Below are 22,805 nucleotides of genomic sequence, written 5' to 3'. Positions count from 1 at the left end.
AAGTATATTTGGGAAATTAGGTTAAATCGGCGAACAAAAACGAGAAATTACGTTATTTTCTACTGATTGTGACAACTTAATGAGTCAACCATAACTATACCAAGGTTAGTTTATGAATCAGTGGAGTTAAAATAATAATACAAAAAATTTAATTGAATTGTATCCATTTAATTTAGTATTACAAAACAAAACAAAAATGTGGTGATCAATAAAAGATCATATGGTATAGATTCAAGTAGTATATGATGATGTAAACTTATCCCTGTGGTTTCCGTTCTTTATAAGAGTAGCTATAGGAACTGTTCGCCATTTCCTTTCTCTCTATCTTCTCTCTCTAAATCCTCTTCCACCTTTGTATTAGACAAAAGGAAAACCGTTTCAGTTTGCAGATTGCGCTGATCCCTTTCTGTTTCTCTCTCTCTCTCTCTCTTGGATTTCTGTGTGGCTTGGTTTGTCTGCGTGTGCCTGTTTTTATGTGAGCTTCCATCATGATTCCAGCCTATCGCCACTCTTCTGTGATTCCTCTAGATCTTAATGAAGATCAAAACCATGAGCTCTTCACTCCCACTCATCAAACTTACCCTTCTTTTTCTTCTCTATCTTCCTCATATCCCGTCCTCTTCAACCCTCCAGATCAAGAAGCTGGATCACACTACTGGGAACCAACAAAGCACTTATCAGGTCATGAAGAGGTGAGACATACTTCAACTAATTGAGATTCATATATATTTATAATCTTTATGATCACTATGATATGTTACCATATCTTTTTGTTAATTTTGATCATGCCATCTTTATTTAGGCTGAGAAGATTAACCCTACCGTGGGATCATGGGATCACTCGGTGGCAGAAAGTGAGCTCAAGGTGACAGTTTGGAAGAAGAAAGAGAGGAGTGAAGATCACGAAGCAGCTGCTGAGGATGGTTCGGTGAAGTTGATGTCTTCAAAGATGAGAATGATGCAGAAGATGATGGTGCCGGATCAAACTGGTGCATATATAGAAGACAGCACTGTGCATAAGTTTGAAGATCAGAAGCAACCATTGTCACCGCTTGGAACTGATAACAGCAGCAGCAACAACTGTTCAAACCACAGTAACAACAACACTGTTAGGGTTTGTGCTGATTGCCACACCACTAAGACCCCTCTTTGGAGGAGTGGACCAAGAGGCCCCAAGGTACACCTTATCTTAAAACACAAATCCCAATATTGGATCCGTACTTAACTATTTTCGAACTAAATAATCTCTACCCTTTTTATCAGTTTTTAGTTTAATCACACCGGTACCCAACAAATCAATTCAGCTCTTTACTTTTAAGGGTTATTCATATATATATATATATATATATATATATATATATATATATATATACTCAGTAATAAGTAGAATTAACTAGAATTATATTTTGTTGAAATCAAATTAAAATTTTTGTGACAGTCACTATGCAACGCCTGTGGAATTCGACAGAGGAAGGCGAGACGAGCCATGGCAGCTGCAGCATCGGGAAATGGAACAGTGATTTTGGAAACTGAGAAATCTGTGAAGGGAAACAAGTTACAGAAGAAAGAGAAGAAGGCAAGAAGTGAGGGTGCAGCACAGATGAAAAAGAAGCGCAAGCATGGAGTTGGAGCAAAGGCATCTCAAAGCAGAAACAAGTTTGGTTTTGAGGATTTGACATTACGCCTAAGAAAGAGCTTGGCTATGCATCAAGTTTTCCCCCAGGACGAGAAGGAGGCTGCCATTCTTCTCATGGCTTTATCATATGGCCTTGTCCACGGATGAAATTTTCCATGGCTTCATTTCAGAACGTTGTTTAGGTTTCTTGTAGCAGTCTTATGACTGGCTAGTTTTATATTATTGTGTGAGATGAATGGTTTGAGTTATATGTGCGAGAAGGGGATGTAAGTTAGTTAGGAAATGGGAGGGATAATAAAGTTACATGGTTGTGGGCGATCTTATATATGTACTTTGTAATATAATGTTTGGTTTGAGCAAGTTGACGACCAAAAAGTGTGGGTCTCTTCTTGATATGCATGTCTCATTTTATCTGAAAAAATTGAATAAAATTTAGATATATTGCGATGATGAACAGTGTGATGGAGATTTTAATGAATTGGAAGTTCCATAAGTGTTGTTTAGAGAGAAGTTAAGCAGAATGTTATGAGAAAGCAACAGAACTACTTTATTTCTTTGGTTCCCACGTTGGTTGGGGTCCTTTATAGAAGCTTTTCCCAGGGCTCACTTAAAAAGCTATTAATTATTCCACATTGACCTGACGAGCTTCTCAATCATGACAGTGATAATTCATGTCCGGGATGCAGCTTTTTGTGTCTTGGAGACCTCTTTGTGGGTTGTGCTCTTGATTTGGACTTTGTCTGCTTCATAATATGAGCTTGCATGCAAACCAGAAAGGAAGCCCTGAATGGTTAATTAAGTTGCTCTTTTTATACAGCTGCATGTGTTGTATGTAAATCTTATCAGATTATTAGAATTGTGTTCTTTTTATCTGCTACCTCGTGTTTTCGCACAATATCAATATTTAACCAGTTCAAAGATTTTGAAAAACATTTTTCAAGAGTAATATCACCTGTTATAAACATGTAAGGTTTAGTATAAAGTAAAACAGCCAGAATGTGAAAACTGTGTTTATATGTACTGAAAAAATAATGTTTATCATGTCCATTATATCAATATATTCCTAATCTGAAATTTAAAATTAATTTTTTAAAATTTAGGAAACAATGAATAGAGAAATTATTTAGAGTAAGAGTAAAATTCTCTCTGAGACTTCCTAAACAACTTAATAACATAAAAAAATAATTTATTTTCTTAACCATTTCTATCATAAGGTCTGGATTATAAAGTGAACTTGAGAGAGTAAATGAAAATTAAGAAAAAAGAATAAAAAGTTAAGATTGTTTTTATTAAGAAAAAGTGAATTTACGGAAATTTTATTGATGTGATAAAGTAAATTTTATTGTATATTAATGTATTTAGAAATATTTTATAAAATAATTTTTTAAAAATAATTTAATGTAAAAATGAATTTAAAAAATGTAAAGTTAAAATCAAATTTAAGTTAAAATACAAAATTGTTATAAAATTTAAATTAATAAAATAACTATGTTTTATAATAAAAGTATATTGAAATACATTATCAAAATTTAAATAACAAATCTATTTTATTTATTATTTTAATACATTTATTTTAACTATTTACTTATTTTAGTATAAATGTATATTAGTTTATAAATTTTTATGGTCGTCTCGTCTTAAAACTGTCTTTCCATAATGGATTATTGAATTTGATTGTAATTGATTATGGGTGGTTTTAAAAACTTTCTTCACACATTCAGATAGAAAGTTGAATAAGAAAAAAAAACTTTTACTTTGTTTTTCTTGTATTTTACCTTTTTTAGCTAAATAAATCACTTCTATACTCATAAATTAATGCATTAAATTAAGATTAATTATTACATATTCATTCATATAAATATGTTGAAGTCCTGATTTTCAATAAAAAAAATCACTAACACAAGCAAAACGACACGATTTACCTTGATCTTTAATTTTATAGCAAATAGAGTTCTCCAAGGAATATAGTTTTAATAGGAAAGAGTTTTCTTTAGTTTTGTGCATTTTATGATCACTTTCGATCTTGATATGATATGACTTTGTGGTTGTTGAATGGAGACTTGCCTTCTCAAGTATGTGTGTTGACTTAATATTTAATTTGGAAAGGAACATGAATTTTGAGTTGCTACTAGGGATACTAGGGATGACAACGGGTCGGGTCGAGTACGAATAGTGCTTATCTGCAACCCGACTCGCAAAAAAAAAATTCGTCCGTTACCCGTCCGTTTACCTGCTGGATATCTGTTTGAAAAATATCCGTGGATATTTTTAAAACTCGCGAGTACCCGTGGATACCCGATACCCGTAAATATTTAAAAACAAATATATTTTATAATTTTTTTAATATAAAATTATAAAAATAAAATATAAATTAAATTAAATTTTAATTATAATTAAATTTGACATAATAAAATATACTATCAATTTTAATTTTAATTAAATTTAACTTAATAAAATATAAATTAATTTTTAATTTTAATATTTTGTGGGTAACGGGTACCCGTGGGTACGGATAGTATGATACCCATACCCGATCTGTATTAAAATACCCGCTACCTGGAGTAATAAATATCTGCGGATACTAACTATTCGCCGTGGATTTTATCTCCGGATCCGTGGACGCGGGTATTTTTGCCATCCTTAGTTGCTGCAATGTCTAAGAATCTTTGTTATGTCTTGTAAGCGGAGAAAAAAACTTTTGTACAGTTAATCCTATATTTGATGTGATTAACATGTCATGTTATTACATGACAGATGCACCATAAAATCGAAAACTTTAATTATGCATAATCTTAAAAATAAATTATAAACTCTTAAAAATTAGTAAACCGGAAGGAAATCTTGATTCTATGCTGTTTGTTTTTTTTTTGTTGCTATACTGTATCTTCATATTATCTTGATGACAAAATACCAACATGAAGACATAAAAAACAAATTAATAAGAGTTTGGTTTCATAAGTTATAACAATTGAAGTCTTGTTCTTCTAAACCTTTAAGATATAGTTAATGTACCCAAAATAAATAGATTTGAGGAAATTGAATGGAAAAATTATGGTGTTGTTTGTTTTAAAGTATAAATGGACGAAAAATTCCAACAATTTCAAGTAATTGAAATGCATAAAATTTGAATTATTTATATTTAAATTTTCTTCATTTCTTAATTTGTTTGGATGGAGTAATTGAAATATTTTAGATTTTAAATTTTTGTTTGGGTAAAACAATTTAATTTCAATTTTAAGTCAAATTAAATTCCACCTTAGATTCTAAGTTAATTTAGTTCCATGTTTGATCCAAAACAACTAGTCTTGACTTTTATTGAGGACTAACTAGGTTTAACCTTTAATTTGAATTGACTCATTTCAACTTTTAGGTAGAAAATGTGAAAGTAAATAAATTTATAAACAAAATTTATAAAATTTTGTAAATGATTTAATAGATATGGTAGATAAAAAGTATTTTAATAGATGAGAAAGTAATATTATAATTTTACTCTTGTTGTTAAAATTAATAGAATAAAAGTTAGTTAGTTAAAATTAAAATAAAATATGAATTGCTAGTTTTTAAATAAAAAATTAATAAGTATAATTAATTTAAAATAAAATGTAAGTGGTTAAAAACAATTTTAATCAAACATTAAAGTATAATTAAACAATTATTATTGATTAATTATTATTGTCATGATTACTTTTATTAGTATTTTATCTAGATGTTATATTATTTTTTATTAATATTATTTTTAAATATTTTTTCATCAATATTACTATTATCATCATCACCATGCACAATAAAATTAAAAAGAAAGAGTTAAAATCATTTTGATAATTATACAGTTGAAGATGAGCTGTCTCAAATTCCCTTTCTTTCATTCTTCATCTCATATATCCTAAAAGAAACAGTTTAATCATTCTCCATTCTATCTGCATTAACAATAAATATACCCAAACAATTATTATGATGGTTTGGAAAAGTATTCTTATTCACTATTTTCTTAAATCGCACGAAAAACTAATAAAATATAATTGATATGTGTTTATGCTGGTAATATTCATGTATTTTACAAATAATGTTATTTATTTTTTTTGAAAAAGGTACTTTAGCTTACACCTTTTGGGAGTATTGTAGTAAAGTGAATGTTTATAAATATATTCTTTTACATGCTTTAAAATAAACAACATTATTTTAACACCTTAATGAAATAATTTAACATATAATTATACTAAATATATTAAAAAATGGTTTGTATTAATTTTATCTTACTCGAACAGTGATAACGTGGTTTTCCTCTCTCTTCCCATAAAAAGGGTAACATATGATAGATTCCGGTAAGATTGGGAAACGGAACGGTTTATGATTGGGCCGTATGATGGCCCATTTTGGGCATCAATGTTTCCATGTGTAAGAGAATGGGCCCTAAATAAAAGGTCAAAATCCAACATGACTTGATGTTGGGAAAAGTTGACAAGAGAAGAGACAAAAGACAATGGCGTTACAATGACTCGTGATGTGTGAAGATCAAGAACGTGAACATCTGAGGTTTGTTCTGTAGCAGATCACAGTGCAGAGTGATCATCATTCTGTTTGAAGAAATGACAATGGGCGAGACTCCCCCACCTGCACCTCCAACTGGGTTGCTTATGAAGCGCTGCAAGTTCATTTGGCGCCTTTTGCTGCTCTCTAACCTTGCTCTTGGAGGTCTCTTTATGTCCCTTTCTGCATCCATTATTGTGCTTCATTCCTTCATTTATTTATTTCAATACTGGGTTCTTGCTTCTTATTGATATCGTCGGTTACATTGCCCTCTTCAGTTTTTGCCTTTCAGGTGTTCGACACATTGCTTAACAAGATTGAGTTGCTTTTTTTTTTTTTTTTTCTTTCGAATAAGATTCCTTCATGCCTCGTGTACTTGCATTTGCACGTGCACGTGCACGTGCTTCACTTCCTTGAATTATACACTTTATTGATACTCGAAAGGGAAATTTTTTTCACCCGTAATAATCTTACCTGATCAAGCAGAACTATCTACAGTGGAGGATTTTGTGTTCTTTAACAGAAAAAAAAGGTCCATAGGAGTGTTTAGGGTAATAAATAACATTGAAACTGTAAGAAAGACATCTTTGATTGAGGTGTTTTTGCTGACTGGCTTGATTGCTGTAGATATCAATTTAAGTATGTTGTTCATATGGAGATGACGATATTCATGATATACTACTCTACTATGCTGAAAAACTTATGTATTTTTACTTTGGTTTATCATAATTTTTTTCTTATTGGTTATGATGGATGGCTGTACTAGGAAATGTTATCACTGATATTAAGGTGTGAATGTAATGTGGGGATTGTTTCTTTTGTATTTGAATGACATTTAAGAAAGGAGCTCCTTAAATCCAAAATTGATGAAGTTGAAATTAGAGTCTATTTGGGTGTTTGGGGGCATTGGAGGGAGGGTTTAAGGGCAATAATTGGCGCATCTTAATGGTTATCATTGCTGGTGGGTTTTGGATTTTAGTCACTTTTATTGGTAAATGAACGCTTTTATTACGTAACTGCGTGTTGTGACGGGAGAACTGGTACTTTTTGGATTTGTGTAACATGATTTTTCTGTTAGTACTGTACAACTTGCTCAGAAAGCATGTAAAATTAGTATCACGGTGGTTCAGGTTGTAAGAATTAAATGTATGTTTAAAAATGAGTGGTACTGATGTTTTTTTCTCTTTTCGTTTCTTGGTTACATTGATGGAAATGTGAGAAAATGACAGTTTAGTGATTGATACCTTTTATTTTTTAAATAACACCTTCGTATTTTGCAGTTTGATGAAATAGCTATGGTCAATAATTCTACCACACTAAGCCATTGGCCACTTGAGTTATGTCAATTACAAAGTTAAGGCATAACTAATTATTTAATCCCTTGATGAACTATTTAATGTATTTAGGACATTCTTTTCAATAAGATTGTGTTTTATAATTTAAAAAGTATGATACGAAAATAATCAGCTTGACAGATAGTATTCATGGCTATTCTTGTATTTGTAACTTGATGTTGCATTGAAGTTAAAAAATCGTTTGTGGTTGATGTTAAGAAGAAAAAAAATAATTAGATGTATACCTTAGCATTAGGAATTTAACTCCTTTAAAGAATGAAGTGTTTATAATTAATTTTAGATTTTATTTTTATTTTTATTTTTTTTTCAAAATTTTAAACTGTTGATTTTCTAATCAACATCTGTAATTGGGCTTTATCCTCTAAAGTGCATTCTCTCAATTTAGTAAAGTCGAATCCTAGCATGCGCCTGTTGGCTTTTAGTTAGAGGATCATTTAAAATATACTGATCGGTGTTTGTTTCTTTTTTTCTTTTCTCTGACATTTGATTGCAGCTTTTCTATTTGCAAGTGCAAAACGAAGAGATTCAGTGGAGGTTACTAGAAGAACAGCACAAAAATCTCACAAGGCAAAAGCTAGTGTTGAAGTTCATCCTGAACCCGTCACAAGCTCAATTGATTTAAATTACGATAATCTCATTTTTCCTGTCACGACACCTGTGCAAATGCAGGCTCCTATCCCTGAAGAAGTACAACGTGAAATTTTCCAGTGGATGCTAGAGGAGAAAAGAAAACTGAAACCTAAGAACCCTGTAGAGAAAAAACAAATTGATGAAGAAAAGGCCATTCTTAAGCAGTTCCTCCGAGCAAAGTCAATACCAAAATTTTGACTTTCACTCTCGTTCTCTAACATCACCACATTACTGACTGATTAAATAGTTTCAATGCAACTTTTAGGCGTTTGAATTTGACAGACTCATCTCTTCCCAATTCCATTTTTTTGGTGGATAGAAATGAGTTAATTGTATTGCATTAGTTTTAGAAAAACAGGTATCCTGTCAAACTGAACCTAATGAGTCATGTATGCATGACAGCTGAGCAATTGCTTGGGGATAACTGTATCCTTCGTCTCATTTACATTAAACAAAGGATATTGTACAAGAATATTATTGAGTTGATACATCAACAAATATCATTGAAAAGAGGGAACCATTATACCCTACTACCGGATCTCTACTTGTCAATTGTATTCATTCTCTTAAATGTGATATCTGTAATTGTTATGATAGGGCTACGTGCCAGTTATTACTCTAATGAATAAATTCTACGAAATGTGGTGGACGCAGAGAGTATATGCAAAAGAGGACAGAAGAGATGATAGTGATATTAGCAGCAGATTGTAACTACACATATGACCTTGTTCTCCATTTAAGTTGCTTGTGTGCGTAATTAATGCAGTGTGTGTCGTTTTGGTATCTACTTGCTTCAGGTGGCCATAATGGTCTCCAAATGCATTGCTGCCACTTCGGTTTATAGCCAGCGGTTGATGATGCATGTTCTGAGTGCTGAATGAGTGATCAATTTTTTATATAACAATTAATTCTATCGTATTGAAAATAAATAAGCATGCTTATGGCAGCGTGACACCTTCATGAATGTTGGATTTGGCCAAAAGTGAAGGACCAAGATGAAATGTAGACGGCATGTTAAACTCATGTAACAAAGTAAAAGCCCCCTTTGATTCGTTTTTCTTTCTCTATTTAGCAATTTGGTTGGAAATCCAAACTGTCAAGGTACTGTTTGGCTAACAGTATACAGGACTTTGAATTATACTAGTTTTTTGCTTGAGCCCTAATCCAAAACGGAAATCTAGAGAAGAGGGTTTGTCTCATTTTGCTTTGTTTTGGCCACCATATGCAGTTCTTGTCTCATTGAATTTTATCTATACAGTGGCTGGACCATCTTCATCTTACGTACTAATTGTCATGTAGCAGTAATTCAAATATCAAAGCCTGTCAGTCACCACATGCTTTTTCTTCTGTTCACACATTATTCTAATAATACATGGATCTTTTGAATTTACCCCTACTTCCCCCACTGCATAACCATAAAATGTGAATCGTAACATAATTAATGTGCTACATTCATGCGATATTTCCAAAGGAAAAAGAAACATTCTTTGTAAGTTTAACTTGGAACTGTATCATATAATTTACCAGGATTGGTCTAGTGATGGAAGATTAGAATGGTATGTATCAAGTAATAGGTTCTAACCTTGGGCGATTAAACTATTGCACACACAAAAAATTGGATTATTCCTTGTTTTTGTGATGTCTGATTCCCACAATCTGAATGACAAGTAGCTTAAAACTAAAATTATGTAATTTATATTATAAAAGCAAAATTGCTACAGTTTTATGATAATAACATCCTCTATAATAAAATTGTAATTAAAAAACCATATATCTCAACAGCTAGTTAAATCTTGTTGTAAAAAGCGGAAAAAATGTTACGAAAATTTATAAAATCTTTTTTGTTCTTTTTACCTTTTTATGATTTACTTCTTCTTTTTACTCATGTTCAAACTGTGTTATGAGGTCTTTTAAGATGTGTCGAAAAAAGTGCTTAAGTTAAAAAAATTAATTATGATACATTTAAAAAAAAAAAGTGTTGGGAACGTGTTTAAGAGGTATCAAAATATGATCTGTTTGTTCATATATTCATTAATTAAATTTAAAATTCACCTCCTTTAAGAAATTAGATTATCTATTCAATAATGGCACTGATAAGTTCGTGTGTAAAATTGCCTCATTCACACAACCAACTTCAAATATATCACTCTAAGAAATGCTATAGTGATGGAATTGTGTAATAAAACTAACACATTGACCTTTTTCACCTAAAATATGTACCTTTTTCTATGATTTACGGATATCGGTATATTTATTTTGAAAATAATAATACAATACCTAATAATGTTTATTTAAAAACGTAAAATAATTGTTAAAAACATGATAAATATATAATTGTTATGGTGTGATTCTAAATTAAAATCATATGTATTGAACATTGTCAACAAAATCATAAAAATTATTGTCATTATAAAAATAATACTAATTCATAAAATTTATGCTTCATTAATAAATATTGCTAAAGTATCTTAAAGTATTAGACACATATATATGTATCAGACAAGGATACGTGAAGACTTACAAGTAAACTTAGTTATCTTTATATATTATAATTTAGTTATATCTCTGTTCAATATAAGGTTTCAAAAACATATTATTAAAATAAATAGTTTTCTTTTTACTGTTCCGAAATTTTTTTAGATACATATCGAGATGAACATTCCAGAAAGTAATTTTAGATATGGTTATACCTTCCGAAATATTTATTATTTAAAATTATAATTTTGAAATTATGTATTTCAAAAAAATACATTCATTTTAGATTGAGTGTTGAAATATATTTTTTCAGAACATTGACAATATTTTTATATTTTAGATCGATTGTTTTCGAAATTAATTTTCGTAACATTTAATCCAGATGAAGTATTCCAAAAGACACTGTTCAAATCCAAAAATACTATCCAAAAACCTAATCCAAAAAATATTAAAAAGTAGAGATGCAAAATTTTTTATTATAATTTTAATGAAAGAAAGTTTGGGAATCACAGGTTTTATGAGGTGTAGGAAGAAAAAAGAGGAGGGCAGGAAAACACCCTATAACCTGATAGTTCAGACTGCTCAAATTCTTTTCAATATTTGGTTACATATAATTTTTCATTGTGTTGAATATAATTATTTTGTTAATATAATATATTTAACCTCTACTTTATTACTTGATTACTTTTTGTTCTCAGTATGTTTCTTCATTAATTTACACAAACAATAAGTTATTAATATTTATTTTTTCAATTATTTTACCTGTAGAAATTCTTTAGTTTTATAAGATACTTAAATTTAAAATTAAACATAAAAAAAAAAGGCTCTGCTGACTTTTTTGTTTTTTTTTAACTTTTTTAAAATTTATGTGTGCCGGTTTGCGCTATTCTATCCCATCCAAATGTGAAATAAGCCAAACAGGAACGGATGAGCTTACATTGCTAACCCTAATACAAACACTGCAAGAAAAAAATATATTGTCGTAATATCTTCGATCAATTGCAACAAGATCATGGTATGCTTTTATCAGTAGCTCACACCAATCATGACTTCAATGTTTGTTAAATATCTCTCTGGGATCTTCGACACAAAACTAGTTTTTTGTTACAGTGGGAAAAATAATTCGAGTATCATCATATACAGCTGCAACACTTAGAAAATATCTCCTCAACGTTTTCTGCTTAAACGAGAACTTCTCATATTATTGATTGAGAAAGAAGATGCTTACAAAAGAACACTATAGAAGGGCTTATATACAATGGGGAAAACTGCAAAAGCAGATGTAACAAACCTAACAATCGTAAAATTAAACCTAACAATCATAAAAATAGAAGACATAACAAATATATATCTATGCCATGCTTGGTTCTCTCATAGAAAGTCAGATTTTTGGCAATGTGAATGGCAGAACTATTGTCACATAAGGTTGAATAAAGGGCAGAAACCGAGACATGTAAATCTTGAAAGAGATAGTGAAGCTAAGGATTTATATTCTGCTTCAGAAGAAGATTTTGATAAAGTGGTCTATTTCTTTAACTTCCAAGTCATAAAAGTTGTTTGAAGAAGCACAAAAAACCCAGAAACTGAGCGTGTAGTAGTGGCACAAGTTGTGAAAGTATACAGGACTTTGCATTATGGTAGTTTTTGCTTAAGTCTTCATCCAAAACGGGAATCCTGAAAAGAGGATTTGTCTCATTTTGGTGTGTTTAGGCCACCATATGCAGTTCTTGTCTTATTGAATTTTCTCTGTGCAGTGGCTGGACCATCTTCATCTTACGTACTATAATTGTCATATAGCAGTAATTCAAGTACCAAAGTCTGTCAGTCACCACATGCTTTTCCAATAATACATGGACCTTTTCAATTTACCCCTACTTCCCCCGCTGCATCACCTTAAAATGTTAATTGTAACACAATTAATGTGCTACATAAAATCAATGATAAAGGAAACATTTATTTCTAAGTTTAACTTTGAATTGTACCAGAATCCACTAGGATTGGTGTAGTGATGGAAGATTCGAATGGCATGTATCTAGTAATAGCTTCTAACTTAGTGGGATTATTAAACTATTGCACACATTAAAAATTGGATTCTTCCTTGTTTTGTGATGTCTGATTACAACAATCTCAATAGAATGAAGAAAGCTGAGAATGACAAGTAGCTTAAAATTAAAATTATGTAATTTATATTAAAATTTGCTACAGTTTTACGATAATAACATCCAACTATAACAAAGTTCTAATTAAAAAAAAAACCATATATCTCAACAGCTGGTTAAATCTTGTAACAAAAACCGGAAAAAATGTTTCGGAAATTTATAGTTTTGTTCTTACTTTTTTATGGTAATGGTATCTAGGAATGGTTTAATTAAGAGATACTGATTTACTATTTTTTACTCATGTTCAAACTGTGTTATGAGGTCTTTTAAGATGTGTCGAAAAAGTGCTTAAGTTAAAAAATAATAATTATGATACTATTAGTTAGATTTAAATAGATCTTAACACTTCATATGTTAATAACACTTCATATCTTGAAAGACTATTATGTAATTATGTAGCTTGCTGTAAAAAAAAGTACAGCTTCGTTGGACATTAATCACATTAGTTGGACCTAAGTCCAGCGAACCATGTCCCATATAATTGATAGTCCAGACTGATCAAATTCTTTTCAATATTTGGTTACACATAATTTTCCATGTATTGAATATACTTAAATAGTTTTATTAATTATTTCGTTAATATAATGTGTTTAATGTACACCGTAAAGCCCACTTTTGTTTTGAAATTTTTTGGCCTGATTTGATTAAAAAGGCCCAAGTCAGCCCACATATTTTTTTACTTTCAGAAAAAAAGAACTTTCAAACTCCTCTCACTCTACTTTCTCCACTTAGCTTCCTCTCCTTTTTCTCTCAAAACTCACTCCTTCACAACAACTGTTCCACGTATTTTCTCATATTCTAACTTAGTTTCCACCACTTCTTGAAGCAAAGAGTGAAATTGGGACTTTTGTGGAGTTCTTGTCGGAACGAACCGAACGTTCCTTTCCTATGAGTAAGTTAACCCCAACTTCGCACTCTTTTATTTTTATTCTTTGAAGTTTCATCTTTGTCTAAGTTCGATCAAGATCTCATTTCTTTCCCTGTGTTCTTGCATGTCAGCTTCTTAAGCTGTATTTGGATTTTCCAGTACTTCCCACTTGGAGTTTTCTTCCCCTCCCCCTCACGTCAGCGTCAGTCAAGGTAAGGGAAGCTATGGTTTTTCACGTTTTAAAAATATCTTGCTTGTTTTGGTTCTGTTTCGTGTTTAAAATGCTTGGATAATGATTGTGATTCTGTGAAAATATACTGTATATGATTTTTTGGCTGGATTTCTAATGTTGTATGTAGGAGTAGGAGAGAAACTGCTATTCTCGCTCAGGCGAGAATCCTTTAGCCTAAGCGAGAGTAGCAGAACTCTCCTTTATCTTTACGAGAGTTGTTGCTCAAGCGAGAATTCTCGCCCAAGTGAGAGCAATCTCGCTTAAGCGAAAAAGTCTAGCTTAAACAAGAACTCGCGGATGTGCATTGTGCTTGTTGTTCGAGTTCTCGCCTAGACGAGAAGGTTCTGGCTTAAGCGAGGGGCGAGACCTTCTAGCCTAAGCGAGAGTGGTGCAGACTTGTTTTTAATACTCTTATTTAATTTGTGGGTGATTGTATTCTTTGAGAAAACATGAAGTATGTGGCTATGCATGTATTATGAAATATTTTGACCTGAAATTGTTGTGCTTGGTATGAGATGAGAATTGACGTGTGAGAATATGTATATGGTATATGTTTGATGTAATTCCATAAGTTTCTTTGAGAGACTTTATGATGGTTTTCTTGTAGTGTATGTAATGAAATAAGGATTCAAGAGCTGCTTCTTGACACTCTAATGAATCAGTCAGACTCACATAAAATAGACTAATTCAAAAATAGACTAATTCAAGTGGTGAGAGTAGCATAAAGTCCTAGTCTTTGACAGGATAATGACCTTAGATGATTATTGGACTAACCTTATGGTGGTAGAGTGAAACCCATTGGAAATGGCTCTGTAGAGCAGTAGAGGTCACTACAAGTGCAAACAACAGTGAATCTGATTTCACTACATTTATCTGGATGATTGAGTTACAAAGTCTTTTATTGTTTGCTATCACGCTTTGTGCTTGCTTATTTATCAAATTTTCTTTAGCTTACCTTTTCTCTCTATGTCTGTTTTTTATTTGACTTTTTCTTTTTGTAATGATCACTAATGTTGGTGTCAGCAGATGTGGAAACTTCTAGTGATCGTGCGGATAGCAGAGATGCTACTCTTTAGTGTAAGCATTTTTGTTATCGTTGTTTTGAGCACCTTTTAAAACTGCTTTTCCCTTGTAATTTCTTGCTATGTGAGCAATCTTTTAACTAAACTATTTTGTTTTATGAAACATGCTTATGACATTATTCTATATCTATAATACTTTTATCTTGGTATATTTTGGATAATTGTAAAAGTTTGATTCCTCTATTTCATATATTATAATTATGTGATGTTTTATTTATTAAAATTTATCCATTAAATGGAATGTCATATACACTTCATTACTTGGCTAACTCTTAATATTTTCTGACTACATTTCTTCATTTACTTATAATAAATAATAAATCATTAATATTTATTTATTTTTAATTATTTCACTTGTAGAAATTCTTTAGTTAAGATACTTAAATTTAAAATTAAACATTAAAAAAAATAGCTTTTTTATTTTTTATTTTAGTTATGTGTGCCAGTTTGCTAGCCCGAAGTTAGGGAAACACTGGTTAGTCTATCCCAACCAAATGTGAAAATAAGCCGAATCGGAACGGATGAGCTCACATCGCTAACCCCTAATACAAACGCTGCCAAAAATAATATTATAGTAACATCTTGGATCAATTGCAACAAGATCTTGGTATGTTTTTATCAGTGGATCAAAGGAATCATGATATCTTTATGGGATCTTGGACAAAAAATTAGTTTTTTGTTACAGTAGGAAAAAGAACTGGAGCATCATCCAACACATACAACCGCAACACCTAGGAAAATAACTCCTGAACGTTTTAAAAAACAGAGAAGAAATTGGGAGATGTAAACATATGTCCAGTATCAACAATAGATCCATAGCCTCAGGCAAAAAAAAAAAAGGTTATTGCAATGAGCTCAATATCTTCAATGGTTTATTTCCACCTATAGCATCTTTGCAGTACACAAGTGGAAGCTAAGCTACAATTCAATCTGTGGGAGCTAGCATCAAAACAAAATAGTGATGGATTTGCTTTAAAGCTGAAGCAGCGCTATGATATTTTGATGATCCAAATGTTTGGAAGAATTCTCGAACATTCAATACAACAACTTACGGTTGAAAAACTGTCACAAAGTCACTCTGTCATTACCATGCTTCCTCGCCCCTCTGAATTTCAGTGTCATCAATGACATTGTCCCTAAGCATTGACAGGCTTTCCATTTAATTTAGGGAAAGGGTCTTGCTTGCTCAATACAACCACTTTGCTTTTATGGGCAAAGTAACCTTTCATAAGATTTTTAAATATCAGTATCGCCATTATACACTCTACCTGCAAAAGCACCACATGTCATAAAACAAAATATTACTAAAAAAACATATCTTCCTTCACTTATTTTTGAAGGAATAAGCTGTAAGCAGTAGAAAGCAATGAGGGAATTTTAAAAAATTACCTCATCCACGTCCATATCAATTTCAAGCCATTTTAACGCTTTAACAATAACTTCTAACTTCACCTGATGAGCTCTGTTTGGGTCCTTCTGCTTTTGAATGATGTAACTGCCATGTTACAACCCAGTAATAAAATGAAAATGATGATTTCAGTAAATAGTCAAGTCATTTATTAATCCTAATATGCTTTGGTATAAGAGGGTGCAACGGTGATACTGGATTCTTACATCTTCTTTACTAATCTCTGGTAAACTTGAAGTTCTAACTTCTCCAGGACAAGATATACACCTGATCTCAAGAACCTACAAGAAGTGAATTCTATTATGCCCTCTTGATTAAACATAGGAACAACGGATCACAATAATGAAAGAATGATGGGCAATTATACCGGTCTTCATGCTCTTGGAGTGCACGTCGAAGAAGCCGAAGGTCACCCCTTCTTAGAGCTTGTACAATATTAATATACTGTCCAAGGTAAAAAAGACTACTACAATTAACATTTCAAGGCACATAAAGATGTAAATACTGTAAATGTCAACTACCAAATGCAATAACGCTGATGCATGTCTTCTCAGAAAAATTATTCTACAATATAAACAGCCACTACACATTTTCCCAGAGCTTGATGATAACGAAATGTTTTTCAAAAATTTCCCTTTGAATAAAATAACAAAATTTCCTAGAGAAGTAACCATTCTGAAAATAGATGTTATGATTCATGAAATTCTAACAAACGGGTATACCATATGTTATTACTAATTGTGGCAGAAGCATAAACATAATAACCATCATCAGTACCGGGATGATCATATTTTGAATATAAATTATTCTATTACAAAGTATGTTTATTAAAAAAAAAATCCTATAAAAAGATGAGTTCCAATCAGGAACTTAAAGGGGTATATGGCCAGCAAACTTACACTCAATCATAATCAATTTCATTTATTTCATTTTGACTTGTCTGAGCAGGGTTAGCCTAGTCATTAATCAATAAATTCTTTGAGCTCAAATTAGTATGTGGATAAGTTAAAATTAAACTTTGGGAAGAGAGTCGAACTAGCTCCACATGCTATGTGCATCTTTGCATGTGAACTCTCCAAGTGAAGAACCCCATCACAAATCTAGAGATATTGACATCCCTATTGGACGAGAACTTGTTTCCTTAATAGCACAATTGTCCAGCACTTTGGATTTGGCTTATCTTGCTACCAACTATCTAGATCAGTTGCCAAGGAATTTCACAACCAAAGTTATGGGCTGAAGGTTACTCATAGCGTGAGGGGGAGTCTATTTCTAGTCTATTCCCAATGATTTGGGAAATATGTCAAGCCTGCAAGGAATAGCTTATTTGTCTCAATCATTTTTAGTGGTTCAATTCCAACTAGGTACTATTTGTCTTCTGCTGGAATTTTGCCAATCACGCCATTCGTCTTCTGCTGCTAGGCATATGGTGTCTGTCATGTCCTTTTCCATAAAAGTATCATCTATTTGCCATTGTCCACGCAGATCATCGATGATAATCTTCTTGTCGGCCATAGTTTATCGTTGTCAGTCACAGTTGACAACCATCTGTTGTTGATGGCAATCTTGTCCGTCGCAATTTATCGTTGTCCGCCACTATTAGCTGTCATTTGTTGTTGATGGAAATCTAGTCTGCAACACTCTGTCACTGTTCACCACTACTGGCCGCCATATGTTGTTGATGGCGGTTTTCTTTGACAAAATCATCCTAATTGAAGTTATGCGGTTGTGCACCACCATCTAATATTATTCTCCAAAGTTTTTGTTGGTTGTTTATTGGCCTCTGGCTGCTGCCAGCCAAGTTTGATGTCTGCTGGCCATTGTCATATGCCAGTAACGTTTGTCACCGAAACATCTCCAAATATTTTTTTCAAAGCTAGATGTCTACTTTGCAGTTTGTGCTCAAATTGTCTTTGCCAATGGAGTTATTTGGACTTCATTGTGCTTTTGATTTTGATAGCACACTCTTGAAGTCTATTATAATCAGTTATCCAATTCTTTTAGTTGTTGGTTGTGTCATAGTGCATCTTGTTCTAAGTCAGGGCTCCCACATCTATTGTCTCATCCGAGAAAAATGTTGTCTAAAAAAGTTTGTGCTATGTTTGTCGGATCAAATTACCAGCTTGCAAATGTGCTGACCAAGTTCTTAAGAGACTTGGATTGAGTTTATCTATTCCAAGCTTGGGTCATACAATTTATATGCTCCAACTTGAGGGGAAATGTTAAAATAAGTAATAAATAGTGCATTGGGAATCATTTATCTGCTGTAATCATGATTATCACCTAGTCTTGTACCTAAGAGTCTAGTGCATTCTGTGAGTTGTAACTAGGAATCTAGGGTAGTCTTTAGATCTTTCATCTTCCATTGTATCAGTTTTTATCATTATAAATAGAAGATCACAAAAGGTATTTCTTAAGCCCTCAATTTTACATTATCTTTTTACTCTCAACTAAGTTAAAATAAGAAAGTTTCTGCAAATTAATTTATGTAGAAACTATTTTCACTTTTCTTTTCTTATTTCTTCTACTACAAGTCTTAATGAAATAGTTGTATTCAAACAAGCCCCAAGGGTTATGGCTTATAAGGAAACATAACAGATTTGACACCTATCGCATCTAAAAGGTTTACAATCAATAAAAATAAGACAAAAGTATTTATAGTAACACAGAAAGATGAAAAGTAAAAATCCTCAAGAAAGCACCTGACATACCTCAAGTAGATTGTACTTCTCCAAGAGACTGCTTTTAGGTAATATACCAATCGAAAGCTTCACTGGAATTAGATGTTTCAGTATCATCCTATGCCCAAAAAACATTAAGTCACACACCTTATACTCGAAAAGATAGTTTATATGGCTTTCTTTTATTACATTCCTTTAACTATGAGATGAAATTTTTTATCAACCAAAGCTATTCAACCTCTAACAGGTACGTATTCATTTAACTTATTCAGATATTTCTTTTATTGGCTTAGTAAAAACAACAGTATTTGACAGATAAATTATATGAGAAAAATTGTGTTAATAAACTATTTCTAAGAGAATGCACAAACAATTTTAAAGCTTGGTGGTTGATGTGTCCACAAAAATAGACATATTTATAGTGCAAGTATAAGTATAAAGTAAAATATATACATACAACCAACTCATTAATCATTTCATGCAAACAGTTGGCACACCTGAACCAAACCTTATATTGGCTGTACTTTGAGGATTGCAATACTTCAAGGCATACGATAATTTATAATCAGCCTGTCAAATTAAAAGTATAAACTGTATAAATAATTTAATAAAATTTCAAAGGTTATATTTTTCAATGTTCTTTGCCGTTGCACGGCTGGATAAATACAATTCAGGGAAAATTGGAGATGAAACACCCGTGAGAGAATAACAACAACAATCAGCATACAAGCAAGTACATTTACTTTTAATTTTGTTTATGAAAGAAAATGTGTTCATTATAGTGCTTAACTCTTCAATTCTTTTATTAAATTACCTAAAGTGTTATTTTCAATTATCCAAATGTTAACAAGTTGAAAATAGTGACAATGTGGTTGTTTTACTATTTTGTCCCCTTTTTTCTTTATTAGGCTGATACAAGACTGGGGTAATATCCTTCAAAAAAATTAGTAATGATAATAACTTAAAACAAGTATGTTTCAATTCAGTTTTGCTTGCAACTATTTAGGAAAACAGCTTTCTATTGAAAGTGCATCAACTAAGAAGGAATGTGAACAAGGTACAGTTACCCAAAATTACAGAGCACACATTAAAGAATGTGTCCAAACATAGTAAACAAGCAGGTCATAAGTTGAATTAAGAGAAATATTGATTACTTACAGCAGAAAAATTTTCATTGAAAACTTCAAGACGACCTGTATAGTACATGTAAGTAACCTGAAATACATCACAAAGATAGATAATCAGAAATTATGTGTATAATAAATTGAATTTAATCAAAATACACTACGTGTATAAAATTTTACAATGTCATCCAATCCAATCATAGGTTGTCAGTGCATGGTAGAGTTATTGACTTGACTTTTGCACACTTATTTTGAATTACGTACCTAAAATAATTTTTAAATGGTTGCTAGAACAAAAATCTTCAAACTAACATAGCATAAAAATTAAACCCATACAAATTAACTCATTTCTAACCTTGTCTCTTTTGGGAAATTCCTCAAAATCAAATATACGTGCAGTTTCAATGCTTCTTATTACGCTACGACAAAGGTGGACTGTGCCAAGCTGCAAGACATTCACAGAATAAAAATCAAACTCTAATTTCAATTTTCAACCACAAATCTCATGTCATCCCTGTCCGAGCCCCTGATCCCATTGGACATGTCACACATACGATTACTCCAATATACAAGTTCATATTAGTGCCATTGCATATCAACAAATGAGATCATAAACTATGAAAGTATGAACCATTAAAAAGGGAAGAAAAAGCAGCAACAAATACCTTAAAGTAAATCTTGAATAATTGACAAGTTACATATAACGCTCCAACACGCTTAGAGCCTTTTCCCTGGAATGGAATTGAGTTATGATTTAGTATAATACCTATGATATGAAAGCAAAATTCCACACAATCACTTGAAGCAGTCAGCAATCAATTAACATAGAAGTAGATAGAAAACACAAAGCATGGACAATTTTTTTTCCTTGGACGGAATGTAGGCTTTCTTCCAAAGTATGCAGAACACTAGAAGAATACGCAGACATAGCAGAAAAAATTCGTCGTAAGTGCTACACGAACAATTAGGTTCTAAGTTGGCCAAATATAATACTACAATAAAGTGGAAATCTATAATAAACATTTTTTATGTTTAATTTGGATGTTCTCTACGGCTAAATATCACGTGTTTGATGAGTGTTAATCCCATTATCTCCTCTTCCACCTAGTTCTAATAGACAAGAAAGTGAATTATGACAAATTATCAGCAACAAAAATACTAATTTTTTTACGAAAACACGTATGTTGGTTACGGTTAGTGTTTATCTTCTATATCTAAGTTTCCGGAAGATATAAAATCCACAGCATATTTATTGGCTTCGAAGCAAGAGAGAGAGAGAGAGTCAGATACTAAACCTAGCTGCAATAATCATTTGCATCATTTGCGCCTGTTTAGTAAGGGCGTCTATGACACAAAATTGGATTTGAAATTATCGATTCCAAACTAAATTTGAAAAAAATAACTGGATTTCAAATGAAAATGAGTTGACGGAAACAATCACATACCGCAAGGGTGCCAAAAACTTTCATAAGGACGGAACCAGCGCCTTTCAACTTCTCGGGAGACTTCCCATTGGAAGCCAATTCTTTATCAGCCTAAAATTAAAAGAAAAAAAAAATCACAGACCCAACCAAACTTCCACATAAAGAGAAAATATCACAGCTAAGTATAAAGATTACCTTCTCCGCAAGAACCCTAATATCGTAAACAATGACGTACAAAGCTTCCAAAGCCCACGCGGATTCCCAATTGCGAAACTCCTGGATAAACGCACTGAACTCCAAGGTTCCAATTTAAACACAGGAAAGAAGTAAACTCAATTGAAACAATTCAAATAACAATAAGAAGAAGAAGGAGAAAAAAACAAGGGGGGGGGGGGGGGGGGGGGGGGAAGTAAAGTTACTTGGCGGTTTTTTCGAAAGCGTTGTAGGCTTCGAGCAAGTTGTTCTGACGGTAGTTTTGGAGGGATCGGAAGAGGGGAACGAGGATGTCAGCGAACTGAGAATAGTTTTCCGATTGTTTGATGAGTCTATTGGCGTCTTGGAAGAGGTTGAGAGCGTCGGCGAGAGAGAGAAGGTAAGGGGAATTGGAGGAGAGAGCAAAGAGAGACTTGAACGAACTTCCATCTTGCGACGAAACAGCGTCGGAAAAGCGACTCAGATACTCTGTTATCCTTCTGTGAGCTTCTCCCATGCTCAGGTACGCCATCGCTAATTGCTACTACTTCCTTCCCAACACTCTTTCTCCACCCCCGAATAACAACACTCGCTCCCAGCTGCTACTGAAAAAATGCTTTCGTGGGAGACCAATTTTGGGCTTTTTCTTCACTCCTTCGGCCCATTTACGGATCGGCCCACTATCCCAAAAACTAAACTTAAATGTAGTTTGAATGATGATTTTAAGAAACTCTTTGGTCTGGTTTGATCTATTTATTTATTACAAAAGTCAAGTTAAGATCTTTTAACTATTTAAATAAAAGGATATAATTGACGTAGGTGGTGATAATGATGAAAATGGACACGCCGCGTAAATACTAGTGCTCTTGGATAATAGTAGATATCACTTTAAAAAAATGTTATTAAATTCAATAAACTTAAAACTATACTATTCGATAATTCCATTTTATAGCCTAAGATTTAATCATTCTTTGTGGCCCTACATATTTCCAACCACACTAACAATAATTTC

General features: G+C 32.2%; 3 protein-coding genes and 1 long non-coding RNA gene across 4 annotated transcripts; 3 read left to right on the top strand and 1 right to left on the bottom strand.

The window, feature by feature from the left end:
* The first annotated feature begins 272 nt into the window (after positions 1–272).
* Positions 273–2,086, top strand: LOC114177430 (GATA transcription factor 21-like). The gene is made up of 3 exons (XM_028062762.1): positions 273–692; positions 803–1,177; positions 1,439–2,086. Exons 1-3 carry the CDS (start codon positions 489–491, stop codon positions 1,781–1,783), a joined length of 924 nt encoding a protein of 307 aa, XP_027918563.1. The 5' UTR covers positions 273–488; the 3' UTR covers positions 1,784–2,086.
* A 3,988-nt stretch (positions 2,087–6,074) lies between these two features.
* Positions 6,075–8,686, top strand: LOC114177188. The gene is made up of 2 exons (XM_028062444.1): positions 6,075–6,328; positions 8,012–8,686. Exons 1-2 carry the CDS (start codon positions 6,223–6,225, stop codon positions 8,344–8,346), a joined length of 441 nt encoding a protein of 146 aa, XP_027918245.1. The 5' UTR covers positions 6,075–6,222; the 3' UTR covers positions 8,347–8,686.
* A 4,795-nt stretch (positions 8,687–13,481) lies between these two features.
* LOC114175588 lies at positions 13,482–15,105 on the top strand. Its single transcript, XR_003602864.1, has 3 exons — positions 13,482–13,674; positions 13,782–13,862; positions 14,909–15,105. It is a non-coding gene; the product is annotated as an uncharacterized LOC114175588 (long non-coding RNA).
* A 515-nt stretch (positions 15,106–15,620) lies between these two features.
* On the bottom strand, positions 15,621–22,405 carry LOC114179543 (enhanced ethylene response protein 5). Its single transcript, XM_028065915.1, has 12 exons — positions 22,021–22,405; positions 21,797–21,890; positions 21,623–21,712; positions 20,843–20,908; positions 20,533–20,622; positions 20,212–20,268; positions 19,562–19,623; positions 19,084–19,171; positions 16,740–16,816; positions 16,579–16,653; positions 16,354–16,459; positions 15,621–16,232 (listed from the first exon to the last, which is right to left on the bottom strand). Exons 1-12 carry the CDS (start codon positions 22,323–22,325, stop codon positions 16,101–16,103), a joined length of 1,242 nt encoding a protein of 413 aa, XP_027921716.1. The 5' UTR covers positions 22,326–22,405; the 3' UTR covers positions 15,621–16,100.
* Positions 22,406–22,805: the final 400 nt, after the last annotated feature.

The sequence above is a fragment of the Vigna unguiculata genome, chromosome 3 (genome assembly GCF_004118075.2).
Source record: "Vigna unguiculata cultivar IT97K-499-35 chromosome 3, ASM411807v1, whole genome shotgun sequence".
NCBI classification, from domain to species: Eukaryota; Viridiplantae; Streptophyta; class Magnoliopsida; order Fabales; family Fabaceae; genus Vigna; species Vigna unguiculata.
Note: the sequence above shows the minus strand (reverse complement) of the source record. Positions and strands in the feature narration are given on the sequence as shown.